The following is a 17,514-nucleotide window of genomic DNA, read 5'->3' as shown; positions in this document are numbered from 1 at the left end:
AGGAAAAAACTTCGCGTTTTCGTAAGCGAGTAACACTCAACTTTTTACTTCCGTTCTACGTAAGAATAGTCCCATTTTATATCTATCATTAGGTGACATGTTTTTTTTTACGCGGATTTTCCAATTAATGCGGTTTTTTTTACGCGGATTTTCGGATTAATGCGTTTTTTTACGCGGATTTTCCGATTAACGCGGTTTTTTTACGAGGTACGTATCTCCCGCGAAAAAAAACCTGGGTTTATTCGAAAAAGTGATTTCCCATATGTTCTACATATCTTATTGTGCATTGTTAGTCTAATCGAAATTCGAAATTCGCATATATTCACGATGCTATATGCCTTTCGAATTCTAATCGAAATCGAAAGGCATATAGCATCGTGTTCCGTTGATTTTGAAGCGAAAATGGCAATGGGTTGAACAAACTCACTCAGGAGGTACAACTTAGGAAAGAAAATTACCTTTTCTATTTCAAATATGTGTTCTATATAATAAAGTAAGATGTTTTTTTGTGGTGAGAAAAAATGATCATTGTATTCGTTAATGATAATCGTCTTATATTACCCACAGAGGGCGGTTTTTAACATATCTCATTCCATTACACAATATTTTCTATAATTTTTCAAAACAATTCAAGCAACTCATAATTTTTACGAATATCAGCAAGAATCAAAAACCACTCAACAAACCAAATGTAGTTGTTTCACTCCCCAGTGTTCGCTACCCTGTTCCTTGCTGAATTGACACATGGAAGGTTCATAAGTGTTGGTGCAAGAAAATCGTCCTTTCGCCACATAGACTCGGCATGAGCCAGGAGCTGTCGCCAGTAACTTTCTTGCCGATGTACTCTTTGGTGTGTTCATACGATAGCTAGCATTCAGGCGTTATATAGAAGATTTTCCATTTTTTCTTATTCGATTCTCGAAAGGATTTATCGACTTCGGACAATATTCATAAAATCCACGTCCCTGTTAAATGGACAATTATTTAGCAAAGTTGTGAAATTCGATGCGGAAGAACACGGTGGTCGTTACTGTTACGAAAGACAGGTGGATTAATTTTTCTTCACACCCCCATCATATATGAAAGAGGATTATGAATGTGGACTAAATCGATTAATATCGAGGTAAATATTGGATGTATATTGAAATTGAATAAGATACCTTCTGTGTAACTGCAAGGAATTGGTACAGAGTATCACATACTGAAAACACACGTTGCGGAACAGAAGTGAATAATAATAAATTATCTTTCTCTGATTATTTCTGAGTATGTGAGAGTGACAGATATTATAGATTTCTTGTGTAAAGAATTCAACACACTTTTTTTCGTCATTTACCCATTAATCACTTGCTCTTACAGGTAGTTTAAGTAACAGTTCATATCGGTTAGACTGTTGAGTGCCTTTCACACACTATATACAGCAAGAAAAACGAATTCGATGAAAAACTTTCCAATTTGTTGATCTGCCTGTGGTGTAAATCCATGCATCCACTCCTGTAGAAATGGATTCGAGCCAAAAACTGTTTTCGGCTACTGCCAAAAGGGTTGCTTCAAAAAAGTACACAATTACATTTGCATCGTTCCTCGTTATTTATGTGTTTTTGGGTTAACAAGATGTGATCAGCTTTCCCCCAATTCATTCTACAATTTACTCAATAATTTAGTTCACAGCTCTTGCGACTTAGCACATCATACCGCATATTACTCGTCTCGAACGCGGCCGTGAAGGCTTGTCGGGAAAAAGTGAGTGTGCCTGGCGAAGAAAAATCGATTTCATGCCATCATCCGCCTCTCGCGAACACAAAATCATACACTCATTCAATCAAAGCTCTACCTGTTTACTTTATAACTACAACCGCACGCTAGGGTGGGTCTGTTACGATTACATCTCAGCAAACACTATATTGCGGTTTTTGGTTCTGAAGTGCACTCAGGAAAGATTAGATATCGTGTCGGGTCGAAAGTTTACATCTGAGCGGTTCTAACAGCTGATGTTTCAAACCTGGAAACCTGCAGTAACAGAGTTCTGGGATCGATGCCAGGTGTTTGGGCAAAAACCAGACCAGACGAATTGCATTGAGCTCATACAATGCCTGTTCTAGCAACAAAATTTTATGGTACAAAAGGATGGCGTTACCCGACATGTAGCATACCCTAGATATTCGGTGACAATGATTGTTGAATGTGATATTTTAGGTGCTTCATGCATCCGTTAAATCAATCTATTCCGGCTGAACGAGTTTTGAGATTGAATGAATGAGTAAGCTTATTTTTTTCCGGTCAATTCAAATGCCATTTCCCGAATATCACTTGACGTTAAACCTTAGGCCTGATCACGAACGTTACTTCACGGTGAAAACGAAGTGAATTGTATACAACCTTATTACGGCTGTCACCGTGTGTGTAGAATCCAGAAGAGTTCATCCGTCGTGACAATTTTGATGAACTCGGTGTTATTATGAATATCACGATACTGTCACGTCACGGGGAAAAACAGGTATATTTGTCACTTGTGTTTTAGATGGTGAAAGCTAGTCACGCGGAATGGAGTAAATTTAATTTCGTATTTATTTAGCTTTTTTGCTAACATTTTGGATCTTGTCTTGTCTTGTTTAAGAAACAAAAGATAAAAAAGATAAACAGCAATTTACCCGCCTGGTGGCACTTTTAGAACGAAATTCTGACTTATCCAGAGGACGTAAATTTGTTTATTTGAACTCGGTAAATGCGCTATGGGATGTAATTAACGATTAAAAATGTTGTTCCCGTAGGTCCATTGAAACATGGCGGAGTTCTACTTCCGATTGTCTTGAATGAACAGATTTTTTTGTTTCTATTTTTAGGATTAGACTAAGAGAGAGTTGCAACACCATAAAATGGCAATGAAGGCCACTGGCCCAAATACGATCATGATTGATTATGTACAGGGTTTTCCAACTTTAAATTCCGAAAGTAAATTGAAATAAAACACACTTAGAATTCGAATTTCGATGAAACTTTTATTTCAAATTAAAGTTTGGTTTATGCCATTATGTGTGAAATACAACATCATTCAAATGTCCACCTAGGGTTTCCTCGCACACCTTGATCCGGAACAGGTAATTTTCGATGACTTTTCACGGGTTCAAATCGCATGATCTGGACGGCCAATTGGCATCACCAAAACGCGAAATTATGCGTCCCTCAAATTTCGTGCGCAATATGGCCATGTTCGGTCGTGTTGTGTGGCACGTGGCGCCGTCCTGCTGAAACCACATGTCATCCGTATCATATCTTCAATTTGTTGCAAAAAATGCGCACCAAACAGTGACTTTTGGCGAATGCAATGGCCTCTCAACAATCACGTGTGGATTTTCTGAGCCCCATATACGGAAATTTTGGGTGTTCACATAGCCACACGCTCTAATTTTTGTACCAGTTGGACTTTATATGGATGTAGGTGCAAGTCCAAATGCAAAATTCGCCACAATGACGTGTTTGACAAGCCCAATTGCTGAGCACGCCGTGGAATCGAAACATTCGGGTCATCCTCCACACTGGCAGCAACAGCAGCAATATTTTCGGCCGAACGCACATTACGATGATGCACAGGTCTCACAATATCCGCTACGGATCGAGTTTGTTCGAATTTACGCACTACATTAGCGATTGTGTGCTCTGTAGGCCGTCCATGACGACCAAAATCCGTCCGTAATGCTCGAAACACATTTGCCGGCTTTTCATAATTTTTATAGTAAATTATACTATTACGTTGTGCGATGCTAAAACGATCCATATTGTAAAATGGCAGACATTCAACTAACGATATGACGCTTTGGTTGACAGCTATGTCGAACGGTTGTCAGCGCAGGGCTGTATACTTTCACAAGCCCGAAATGTAAAACCCTGTATAATGTTGATTTGTTGGTATTTTGAATATAAAATAATAACTGTAAAGTTTTTCCAACATTGCAGAGCTAGTTTTTTCTAATTCAAACATTCACAATTGGCGGCCCATACCAGAATCAGGACGATAGTTAAAACTTTTTTACGTTATAGATATTTTCAACGGTATTGTTTTGAAGACATACTTTGAATGAAAGAATATTAAAAAGTGATAATATGTTTAAAACAAGGAAAAATGAGTTTAAGCATTCACAAGATACTGTTTTTAAATTCTTTTCTAGTTTTTTTCCCATAATTTTGATACCCATCTAAAGAAAATCTGAATCACTTTCTGCTTTTGGCAAATTCCTTGAAACCCATCAGATGTTTTCTATGAAGATTATGCTTCTGACCGACGCTGCTGACCAGTTTCTGTTTAAATAATTAAATCAAACCTCGTGTCCCGTATATCAAATTACACGAGAATGGGAAGGATAAGATGAATAAATTTCAGAATCCCATATGGAAGTAGCTCAGATTATACTGATCGTGAGGAGGATAAATTCGTGTTTGTTATGAGATATAGAAGATATTATTATTATTCATCTAAATTGTAGAAACGGTTCATAAAAAATGATTCTAAATATTTCTCACTATTAAAACGAGTAAGACAGAGCTAAGTACAAGAATATGCGAGATGTCGAGTATTAAACATAATAGTCATGTTTTATGTCTAGCGTAGAATAACATGCCCATATGTTCAACAACTACATTATTCCCGAGCAACGAAGTATTCCTCCTCATCTTTGAGCCAGCATTTGATTCAGCAAACTAATCATCGAGGTATAATCGCAAACTTGTCGTTCTAAAATATACGATTAATTAAATGGAATATTATCTCATACGCTGTATTTATTTTACTTGCATAACGTTCAAACGTCCGAAATTATGCAACCGACACAACGTTCAAACACCCGACATTATGCAACCAACATGTCTCTTATAAACGGGAATGAACACTTTTACTTCACGGAGTTCATTTTCACACGCAACTGTCCGTGACAATGATGATAGACACAAAAAGATTAAGTGAAGCGTAAGTGACGTGAAAGCGTACGTGGCAGTGATGTTCGTGATCAGGTCCCATATAACTGATTTTGCAGGTCGAGAATACAACAATTCCTATTGAGGTGATAAAACGGTTCTATGTAATTCTGATGATGCGGCCGACGAATTTTGCATGAATCTCTTCAGTGTTGTTCGAGCATTTATAAATACTTTCGATGCTTTGTACGATAAAAAAAATCCGTCCTTGATTGCAGGCCGCGTAGCTCTTTCAAGTTCCCCTTTCTTCGAACGTTGTCTGTCCATCCTTTTTTATTGTAATTCCACGGCATCTCGAATCAATTAGATCAAAGAAAAGTTTCTAACCTGTATGACCAATCCACCCCACAAAAACGTATCCGTATCACCCCACACAGAATGCAAAAATTAAAATGCAATTTATTTCATTTATTAAGCATAGTGGTAAGTTTCTTCGGTTTTACAACAAATGGCGTAACTTGATTATTATTCCAATGAATCAAATTTCCACACATTCGTTGTAAAGCTACTGTCATTGCGCGTCTTTTTCAGTATATTTCAAAAAGTTGAAGCTGAATTTCGTACCAATGAGAGTGTTTTGCGGGGAGTGTTACTTCAGTACTTCAATATGAAGAAAAAAGCTGCGAAAAGTCATCGGATCTTGATGGAAGTTTATGGTGACCATGCTCCAACTGAGCGAACGTGTCAGAAGTGGTTTGCACGGTTTAAAAGTGGTAATTTTGACTTGGAAGACGAAGAACCTGGTTGATCAGCACTTCTCCAATTTTGATGAAGTCAAAAATTGGATCGATTCGTGGTTAGTCGACGAACCGTTAATTTTTGAAAAATAAAACCATGGAACTCACTGGTACTCCTATTATATTTATTACTATTAAAACTTACAGCAGTTTCGCTGCATCAAATGTTCGGTGTTAAATTAGAGGTGTCGCAAAATTGAAAAAAATCGCGTTATTGATTGCATTAGGTTCAGCATTTCGTAACCTACATACAATTTTTTTCAGATTTTTCAAACCCTCAACCTTTTCTGGATTATAACATTTACAAGTATTGTAAACATCATGCTTGCACACCATTTGTATCAGATTTACATAGCTAAACCATTAAATTAACGCGTTTTGATGAACTCAATTCTGATCATGAGTTGTCCAATTCAATATTGCTCTTTTGTCCACATGATTTCTATGGTAACAGCTTGGTGCGCTGTAGTTTGTTTATTGTGTCCTTCGCGTATTGCAGAAATTAAGTTTCTGTTTTGAAGTGAACACTTTTAAAATGCCCAAGAAAATGCAATTGTGGGAGATAGTATTAATGATGCCATTTTAAAGAATATAAATGATAGTGGAAAGTCGAGTGTTCGGAATTCGTTAGAATTTCGTTGAATCGAACTATCTGTTACGTAGCTTTGACCCAACTGCTGACAAGCTTTGTACTCTCTCTCTCCACGATAGGAAGAAGAAAGGAGAAGGAACTGTGGAATGTAATGAGAGAGCCTATAGGAAACTGAGAGTTATAAACGAGAGCGAATCTTTTATGTTAGATGCATGAACAACAAACTCAATTCATTCTCTGGATTATTGTTGGTTCGAGTGGTTGATTTTCGGAAGAAAGGAATAATTGGTTACGACAGCAATATTCTGAAGAAAGCCTAAATTATGAATGGATGAATATGATGACAATAAACTCAAGCAATGATAAATGCAACATCCATTTGAGAATTCGAATGTTTTCAGCCGGACAAACCATAATCATTTTTTGGGCAAACCATGATCAGAGGTGGTCAAACCATAATCATAATTCCTCTTTGAGGAAAATCGTTCCAAACAAAAAAAATTGAATAATTTCAACGCCTTATGGTAGTATTAGCGACTAGATACTTGGGGCTTTTCAACAAACCTAAACTCGTATCGATTATATGTTATATGTTATAAAAATCGATTTGCATTTAAAGTTCAAGATCATTTACCTTACATACGGTTCAACAATAAAAGCATATGACATTATAAAAATCCAAGTTGAGCCGTACTTTTCGTGATAAAGGGAGGGAGAAGGATTTTCAAATCACCCCCACTTACCTTACGTGGTGCACCGCTTTTCTAATCAGTCAAAAAGAAGGCATCCTGAAGCTATTTAAACTGCAACTTCCACCACAAAAAGCTCCGCTGGATTATTTCAAATATACAGATTTTTTTTATCCCATTTGTTTATTTTATTTAAGCTCATTGGCATTTTTTAGCTGTAACATAGCCGGATTATAATATTGTACATGTTACATGTTTTATCGTATCTATAAATTGTACATTGCACAGTAGCAATTTTATGGCGTGAGAGTCTGCTCTGTTCTTCCATTGTTCAGTTAGACCACCGGACAGCGGAGACAGTTGATATGATCATTGTTTTGTTATATTAGGCTGTCAAAAAAGTCCTGTGGTATTTCCGCGAGGTGTCGTTGTAAGCGCGTAGTTCTAGTTGTATTCATTGTATCGAGTCATACTATAGCTTGTTGGAAAGTCCTTGACGGTGTTTTGTTTGGTTAAGTCGTTCGTGAGCTATAGTGTCGCAAATATGGAGCAAAATAAAGAGAAAATCCGACATATTTTACAGTACTACTATGACAAAGGCAAAAATGCATCTCAAGCTGCCAATAAAATTTGTGCAGTTTATGGACCCGATACAGTTTCCATTTCCACCGCACAACGATGGTTTCAACGTTTTCGTTCTGGTGTAGAGGTCGTCGAAGATGCGCCACGCTCCGGAAGGCCTGTCGTCGAAAAATGCGACAAAATCGCTGAATTAGCCGGGAAAGACCGGCATAGTAGCAGCCGTAGCATCGGCCAAGAGCTGGGGATAAGTCATCAAACCGTTATTAACCATTTGAAGAAGCTTGGATTCACAAAGAAGCTCGATGTATGGGTGCCACACACGTTGACGCAAAAAAACATCTTTGACCGTATCGACGCATGTGAATCGCTGCTGAATCGCAACAAAATCGATCCGTTTCTGAAGCGGATGGTGACTGGCGATGAAAAGTGGGTCACTTACGACAACGTGAAGCGCAAACGGTCGTGGTCAAAGCCCGCTGAAGCGGCTCAGACGGTGGCCAAGCCCTCATTAACGGCCAGGAAGGTTCTGCTGTGTGTTTGGTGGGATTGTCAAGGAATTATCTATTATGAGCTGCTTCCTCTATGGCCAAACGCTCAATTCGGACCTGTACTGCCAACAACTGGACCGCTTGAAGGTAGCACTCATGAAGAAGAGGCCATCTTTGATAAACAGAGGCCGCATTGTCTTCCATCAGAACAACTCCAGGCCACACACTTCTTTGGTGACGCGCCAGAAGCTCCGGGAGCTCGGATGGGAGGTTCTTTTGCATCCGCCATATAGTCCGGACCTTGCACCAAGTGACTACCACCTGTTTTTGTCCATGGCGAACGAGCTAGGTAGTCAGAAGTTAGCCACAAAAGAGGCCTGTGAAAATTGGCTATCCGAGTTTTTTGCCAATAAGGAAGCGAGCTTCTATAACAGGGGTATTATGAAGTTGGCATCTCGTTGGGAACAAGTCATCGAACAAAACGGCGCATATTTGACTTAAAACAGATGATTGTAACTAATTTTATGAACAAATGAAAATTCAAAAAAAATACCGCAGGACTTTTTTGACAGCCTAATATATAGCACAACAGCCCGATGTTTCTTGCAGAGCAGAGCAGTTGCATGGATGAATCGATGTTCATTCGACCGTGGGTCGATCTCCATCGCTGATGATTGTTGCGTGGAGGTAGTTATTCTAGAGCAACACAATGCTGGTCAATTGAGGGCCCTGAGTTTTGAACTCTCGATCGATCGCTTAGTAAGCGAACGCGCAACCAATGTGGCTACGAAGACCCTCCAACATACAGAATAAGTCCAGCAAAATTTTTCAAATGCTCAATCCGTCATAGCCTTTCGAAAAATATATTTATTCAAATGTAACAAGTTCATTTGACTAGCACACACCGTAGACGTTTCGGTTATTTTTTCCATCACTTGCGTTTTTTTCCTGATATGAGCTGTTCTTGTAATCATCAGAAAATTAATATAGATTTCAATGCTACACGGGGATTCAAGATCTGGTGAGAAACAAAGTACTATCAACATTTTTGGATTTTTTTTACAAAAATCATTATATCTAGATTTTTTATTATTAAACACTGAATATATTTACTATAAATTTTATCCTCATTTGTTTATTTATCTTTTAACAATAAAACAAAAATTGTACACAAAAAATATTCATAACTACCTGACCCGGCGAATTTCCCGCCCAAAATTGATTTGTTATATGAATACTTTCTAAGAGAATGTTTTTGAGTTCAATCGCAAAGCTCTTCATTGATTGATCTTCTATATAAATATAAATAATATGTTCTCTGTTATATGGAATACAAGTTGAATACAGAAAAGTAAATTTTCGTTCATGATTTTTATTTTCAAAGTGCGTTATTCAATCGGAGAATCCATTGCCATTGGGGGGTTGAATAAGTATTATTTGTTTTACTCCTAATGCATAAAGAATACAAAAATACGTTGCGGAGGAAGATTTGTGTCACCCAATAGGGCTCTTGCTACACATAACGGGTGTTAAATAAAAAATGAGATTTTTTTCAATACCTTTCAGTAACTCAAATAAAGAGCGTAAAATTTTCTTTCTCCAAGAAAATTGCTCTTTGGGCTAGAAACAGTAGGCGTGTTTGGTTTTGCTAGTTTGAATTTAGTCAAAGCAAAGATGGCGTCGAAACAGCACGTGCTCCGCGAACGCATTGTACGGTTCTACGAAACGCATTTCTAGCAAGGAAAAAAGTTCACGGTGGCACATTTTAAGGAAGAAAATGTACCTGTCAGTACGGTATATCGTATCCTGGGTTTCCTGAACGTAAAGCGGAAGGTCGGAAGTGGTCGTCCGGTGACGATAATGACGAAGCAGAGGAAGACATAGTTAAAGAAGCTGTTTGACAACAAGGACGCAACCAGCCTGCGTGACGCCGGTCGGAAATATGGCTGCTCCCACGTATTGATCCATCGGACCCTACACGAAGGAGCAGATTGAGACGGTTAAATCACAGTGTCGGTGAATGGCCAAAAAATACCGCGGGACGTCTTTCGTTCTGGACGACGAAAGCCGAGCGGTCTGGCAATCAACCAACAAATCTATCGAGAAGAGTGCCTCGATAAAATCCTGCTGCCGTTCCTGAACGAGCATCACGCGGATGGGAAGTACGTCTTCTGGCCGGACAAGGCGTCTTCCCATTACGCCAAGAAGACGCTGGCGTATCTTGAGGAGAAAAAGATACCGTTTGTTCCGAAAGATCGTAACCCAACAAACTTGCCCCAGTGCCGCCCAACAGAGGATTTCTTTGGCTCACTCAGTGCCATAGTGTATAAAAACAATTGGAGGGTCAAGGACACGAAGCAACTGTCTACAAGAATCCGGAATTGTATCCGGAAAATGGACGTAAGTGCCATACAACGTTCTTGTAAGAGCATCGCGACAAAGTTGCGTCGAACAGCAGACCACGGCCCTTACTCAAACATTCACTGACATTTTTTTGAAGAAAATACATTATTAATAATTATACTACTGAAATCGATGAAAAAAATTTTTTTTTTATATGTGATTGAAAAAATTCTCATTTATTATTTAACACTCGTTACTGCAGAGCATCTGTTGAGCAAACATCATTTGTTTACATTTGTAGCTTCTATGCAGCAGGAGCGGATAAATCGACGTTCTTGTAGATGATTTAAATAGAGTTGCGATCTTCCTATTAGCGCGAAATATTTCATAGAAAACTTTGTGAAACAGTTAGGCAAGCTATTTACCGAACAAGAGCTTTTGTGTGACGCATATTGCTTAACTTACTAGCACCTCTTTCGCGATGTTCATTGAGCGACTTTCCCACTAGATTTGAATCGGAAAAATAACAGTAAAGGATTATCAGTATGTTCGGACCTAGATTCAAGACACAGAGGCTCGAGAGCTCACGTTCCAATGCTTCCTTGTATTTTCCATGAGTTAGCCAATTGATGGATTTTCTTCGTTTCCGATCAATTTTCTTATAACCATATTTCACTTCTACGCAGAGCATTCAGTTACCCGGAAATCATATCTGAGGGTTGGTTGATCTTTCTGGCTGAAAACGTTCTTAATTTCAACATAATCATCTGCTTTTTTGGCGGGACTAACCACCGATTAAGGATATCTGCACACGAATATTTATTATAGTCTACTTCTTCACGAGACCAGCATTTTAAGGCAAAAAGCACGAAGCCTGAATGCACGGAACCTAAATTCACACAATCCGGCTATACAATCGCAATGTGCAATTTGCATTGTTTCTGTGAAACTTTTCAAATAATCAATCTGCTTCCATTGATATGGGTCAAGTCATAACAGAAATTTTCTTCGCATGTTATTGATATAGTGTAGCGCGTAATTTCTATTTCTCTATTTCGCTTAAATAATTATTTAAACAAAGTTCAATCTTGTCGATCCATGTGAATCCTATGCAGCGATCTCTTTTTCCTGCCCAACAGATCACTAATACATATGCACTCTGCAAGCGCCCTAAATATGCACAGTACTTAGTAAGCTCAGTAAGCGGGCTTTGTCTGCCACTCAGCTTAGTGTTCTTTGTACATCTCTAAATTGAGGGCTTACTATGCGTTTTCAGTTTTTTTGCAGGCACAGAGTGAAGCATGTGAATATCGTATATCGAATTCCAAGTTCTTCGAAATGTACTGAAATCATCTTGATCCAAGAATAGAATATCAAATAGAGAAGGAAAATTAATGCTAACATCTGTTGGGATTTGTGCTTTCAAACTATCTAGTTTTAACTGGGAGGAACTGGAGCTGGTATAAATTGATGTTCGTTTTCAGAGGTTCGAAGCTGAATCGAGCTTCGAGATTTGTCACCTTCGCAACAAAAGGGTATCTTTCTTAGGAATTCCAAAAATACGTTCTCAAATTTGAAGAATTGGTTTTCATCGGGACTAAACAATTTTGTATCAATTCCAACAGTAACTACTCCTTGTTTCAATGCAACAGTTCCTGTCGTTACATTTCACTACTTGCAAAAAGTAATGGGATGTTCTCACGTGACGAGCAAACTACTCGGGTGAATATCCTAAAAAGTCCGATTCATCAATTTGGGAGTTTGCGGGCTTGATATAATCTGCTTGATGAGATATCAATCGATTGCTAGGTTGTTCCACATAACTTTTAACGATCTCGCTGCATACTCAAAATGTTTCGCTTCCAGTTTCGGGTCCTTTGTTTCAAGTTTTTCATCCATGTGAAATCCGTAGTTATCATGATGAAGTATGAAAGCTGTAAGCTTCCGGAAAGAGGAGCCATTCGACATTCAATTCTGTTGAAAGCACTGCGAACATTTGCAACAACGAATAATGCATTAAGATTCAATTACAGTAAAACCTATTTTTGTGCGGTTTTTTTGTGCGATTTTCTGTTCTTGTGTGGTTTTTTTGTGCGAAGAAAAGAAGCATATTTGACGAAGTTATATGCATTTCAGTGCGAAAAAATAAAATTTGCGTCTCAATTATCCACTTCTGAGATCATTCCCCTCCTCTCATCAGTTTTTCTAAGTTTTTGCATTTTTCTAACAGCAACACGTTTCGACATGCAACTAAAAGCACAAAACAGCCACGCGCATCCGAAAAGGCAAAGTTTTTGTGCGGTCCCTATCCCCCGCACAAAAAAAGGTTTGCCTGTAATCAAAATGTTGAATCGCCATATCTATGACCTATTTAAAACGAGGGTGCTCGTCCAGTCCTCCATCCACATTAATTATGATAACTGGTTTAAATAGTTAAAATACCTAATAATTTCGAATTCAGGGAGCTCGCTAACGTTTTTTTTATCGAGCCCATATGTTCGGAGAACAGTACCTTCCTGAACAAACTGCAACATACAGTGGTCCCGTATCCAACTGCTCCAGCATGACCAAAGTTCCCTAGCTTCTATCTGCATCTGCGATAACCGATGAAATAAACTAATGATTAGCTGCCGTGACAAAATCGTGACCTAGAACAGGGGTTTTTAAATGGTGTTCCGCGTGAAATTTGTGCTCCTCGAAGTTATAGCAAATGCTCCCACTTGAAAACCCACCTTTTTTTTTCCAAAATATATATTTTTATAAAGGCTCATATGGCGTTAGCCTCACGGGGCCGGGAGTTCAATACAATTTTTCTTATTATCTATGTTAGTAATATGTAACCGATTACTCGCGGTTGGCTCGAGGTTAGTATTACAAGTGTTTTCGTAATTGGGATGTTGCTGTCTCCAATGCTCTGTACGTGTGCCCGACACGGGATACTTCCTATTGGGATGCAGCTGACCATTAATCAGCAACGCCCCCCTAGTCTGTACCTCATATCTAGCGTGGTGCGTCTTTCTCGACTCGAGGAATCCAGGATAGAATGGTCACTAGCCGGCGCAATCATCAGTTCGTGTAGAGTTGTCATGATCGGTACAACCTTTGGCTCTTGTTGAATGATCAGTGGACTGCACAACCTTTGGCCCGTGTGTCTGTAAAGAGTGTGTGTATGTATTGCCGCGACTAAGTAAAAGTTTATCGTTTGGATAGGAGGGATATGAAACGGGGACACAACGAAGGAAACATCATTAAACGTTGACATCGGCGTTTCTGAGGAACAGGTATAGATGAAGCAGAAGATCAGGATCACGGCTACCTAAGATATCCCGGACGGGGATATCCGATTGTCTGCCTTGTGCTCTTAGTGCTCTAGAGAGCTGAGAGCGAGCAGCATGGAACCGGATACACGACCAGACAACATGCTCGATGTCGTGGTAGCCATCGCCACAATCACAAAGATTGTTTGCTGCGAGCCCAATGCGATAGAGATGCGCGTTTAGGTTGTAGTGATTGGACATAAGCCGAGATATCACGCGAATGAAATCACGACCTATATTCAATCCCTTGAACCATGCCCTCGTCGAGACCTTAGGGATAATCGTGTGTAACCAACGACCGAACTCATCTCCACTCCACATGCGCTGCCAACTTACGAGCATATACTGACGAGGAATGTGGAAAAATTCATTATAAGCAATTTGCCTTTCAAAAAGAGTGCCTTCTAAAGCGCCCACCTTAGCTAGCGAGTCCGCTTTCTCATTCCCCGGAATCGAGCAATGAGAGGGAACCCATGCTAAGGTAATCTTGAATAATTTTACGACCAAAACACTCAATAGTTGTCTTATTCTTGTTAGGAAATAAGATGAGCGTTTATCAACCTTCATTGAGCGGATTGCCTCTAATGAGCTGAGACTGTCTGAAAAAATAAAATAGTGGTCGATGGGCAATGTTTCAATGATCCCCAGTGCGTAGTATATCGCACCCAGTTCAGCAACATACACGGAACAAGGATCTTTGAGTTTGAAAGAGGCACTGGAATTTTCATTGAAGATGCCAAAGCCAGTGGACCCATTTATGAATGAACCGTCAGTAAAGAACATTTTATCAGATCTAACTATGCCCCCATATTCTGCCGAAAATATCGGCGGAATAGAATCTGAGCGTAGATGATCTGGGATTCCATGGATTTTTTGTCGCATGGACAGATCAAAAATGACAGAGGAATTGCAAAAGTATGGGAAGCAAACTTGGTTGGAGATGCCTGGTGAAGGGTGCACGTCGTGGGTAAGGTACTCATGGTATAAAGACATAAAACTTGACTGAGGAGTCAGTTGGAGTAGATTTTCGAAGTTATCAATCACCAATGGATTCATGATCTTGCAACGGATGAGAAATCTGTAGGATAATTCTGTGAACCGAAGAGTAAGCGGGGGTACTCCTGCCAAAACTTCGAGACTCATCGTATGTGTCGAATGCAAACACCCCATGGCTATACGCAAGCAACGATATTGTATTCTCTCCAGCTTGAGAATATGAATCCTGGCAGCTGATCGGAAGCAAAAACTGCCATATTCTAACACTGATAATATCGTTGTTTTGTATAACTGAATGAGGTCTCCTGGATGGGCACCCCACCATGTTCCGGTTATTGTTTGGAGAAAATTGATTCTTTGCTGGCATTTCTGTTTCAAATACGCAATGTGTATTCCCCAGGTACATTTAGAGTCAAAATATACTCCAAGGTATTTGAAAAACATCGAGTGCTTGATCGTTTTGCCGGATAGGTGAAGCTGGAATTGGGCGGGTTCGTGCTTCCTAGAAAAAACGACCATTTCGGTTTTCTCCGTAGAGAATTCGATACCCAGCTTGAGAGCCCACGTGAACAGATTGTTCAGGGTATCTTGCAAGGATTTTTGCAGAACGGCGGGATTAGTACCCGTGATGGAAATAACTCCATCGTCTGCAAGTTGTCTCAGCGTGCAGTTTCTAGTTAGACAATCATCTATATCATTGACGTAAAAACTGTACAAGAGGGGGCTTTGGCAGGAGCCTTGTGGTAGGCCCATAAAACTGTATCGAGAAGATTTCAAGCTGCCATGATTGAAAAACATGTGCTTTTCTGACAGTAAATTGTACAGGAAATTGTTGAGAATTGGTGAAAGTCCACGATTATGAAGTTTCTCTGAGAGAATTTCCATGGAAACTGAATCAAATGCCCCTTTGATATCGAGAAAAACGGAAGCCATTTGTTCTTTGCGAGCAAATGCGATTTGGATTTCAGAAGCTAGCAGCGCGAGACAATCATTTGTCCCTCTACCTCGGCGGAAGCCAAACTGCGTATTTGACAGCAAATTGTTCGTTTCGACCCACTTGTCCAAACGAAGTAGAATCATTTTCTCTAACAATTTACGAATACAGGATAACATTGCAATCGGCCTATACGAGTTGTGATCGCAAGCCGGCTTGTTGGGTTTCCGTATAGCTATCACTCTCACTTGTCTCCAGTCATGCGGGACAATATTCAGCTCCAGAAACTTGTTGAACAAGTTCAGCAAACGCTGTTTTGCCAAGTCGGGAAGATTCTTCAACAAGTTGAATTTAATCTTGTCCGACCCCGGAGCTGAATTGTTACATGAGAGGAGGGCAATTGAGAATTCCACCATCGAAAAATTCTCATAGTCGCATTGGAGCGGAATGTCGCGTACGACGCTTTGTGCAGGAAAAGAATCGGGACAAACCTTTTTTGCAAATTTGAAAATCCAACGGTCAGAGTATTCCTCACTTTCATTTGTATGGTTCCAGCCACGCATTCTCCTAGCCGTATTCCAAAGAGTGCTCATAGCGGTCTCCCTTGACAAACCATTGACGAACTTTCGCCAATATCCACGCTTTTTTGCTTTAATCAGACCTTTTAGTTTGGCTTCTAGAGCTTGGTGCTTTCGAAACCATTCCACTAGTCCAGTTTTCCGGAATTTTTTGAAAGCGGATGATTTTTCAAGGTAGACCTTTGAACACTCCTTGTCCCACCAAAGTGATGGAGGACGACGTCGTAATGTGGTAGCAGGAACACGTTTCTTTTGAGCTTGAAGTGCGCTTTCGTAAATCAAACTCGATATAAAATTATACTCTTCGAGTGGAGGAAGTTCATGCATTGAAACAAGTGCTTCAGATATTATTTCTGCAAATTTTCTCCAGTCAATATTTTTCGTGAGGTCATACGCAATATCGACTGACTCACGAGAACCTGATTCATTGGCGATCGATAAAATTATTGGCAGGTGGTCACTACCGTGGGGATCTTGGATTACCTTCCACGTGCAATCCAGGGATAACGAAGAAGAGCAAAGTGATATGTCTAGCATGCTTGCCCGTGCAGGAGGGTTGGCTATTCTAGTTGCTTCCCCAGTATTCAAAACTGTCAATTTGAAGTTGTCACACAGATCATAAATCAAAGTGGCACGGTTGTCATCGTAGAGTGAACCCCATGCTGTTCCATGGGTTCCACCTTGAAAAAAGCAATTCTTTAATTTAATTTCATTGGGCATATAGTGATTGATCTTGTTTGTTTTGGGTCAGATATCGTGTAACTGCGACGCGTAACCGAAAAAGATTTGTTCCCAGTTGGGTAATGTTAATGCAAATAGAATTTGTTTTATTAATTAAAAAAAGACGGGTGGGTAATGTCGGGAACATAACCGGAGTGACGTAGGACTATACAAAGGGGACAGCTTTTGCTAAATATATATTTCGAATATGTTTTTTTATTTTCTTCTCCTACGTGAATACCTACCTATCTACCTGAAAAATGGATTAGTTTACTGTTTACTCTTCATGAACATGTTGGGGGTTCTGAAAAGAACCTTTGGTATTGTGTTTTTGCGTTTTTCTTACAAACTTGATTCTTGTTTTTTTCTGAAGGCTTTGTACTTATTAAATGTTCAACGCCGGGCATCTTTCGGCGTATACACATATCGTACAATCAAAATGATGGCTGTGATAGGGAATGCATAGATGGTTATCAGCTCATTCACTATCATATATTTCACTATTGAGCACATTACCGTACCTTAAACTGTGGTTTCGGAAACGAATGAATTGTAAGATTTGTAGTCTCC

General features: G+C 39.5%; 1 protein-coding gene across 1 annotated transcript in view; it reads left to right on the top strand.

The window, feature by feature from the left end:
- Window positions 1-812: 812 nt before the first annotated feature.
- The window catches only part of LOC129773412 (uncharacterized), a 45,680-nt gene continuing 28,978 nt past the window's right edge, over window positions 813-17,514 (top strand). Inside the window, exon 1 of the mRNA XM_055777017.1 lies at window positions 813-1,123. Within this exon, the coding sequence (XP_055632992.1) occupies window positions 1,097-1,123 (27 nt within the window). The 5' untranslated portion in view covers window positions 813-1,096. The remainder of the gene's footprint in view (window positions 1,124-17,514) is intronic.

Source organism: Toxorhynchites rutilus, chromosome 3 (assembly GCF_029784135.1).
Source record: "Toxorhynchites rutilus septentrionalis strain SRP chromosome 3, ASM2978413v1, whole genome shotgun sequence".
NCBI classification, from domain to species: domain Eukaryota; kingdom Metazoa; phylum Arthropoda; class Insecta; order Diptera; family Culicidae; genus Toxorhynchites; species Toxorhynchites rutilus.
The sequence above is the reverse complement of the archived record's forward strand: the minus strand, read 5'-3'. Positions and strand labels throughout refer to the sequence as shown.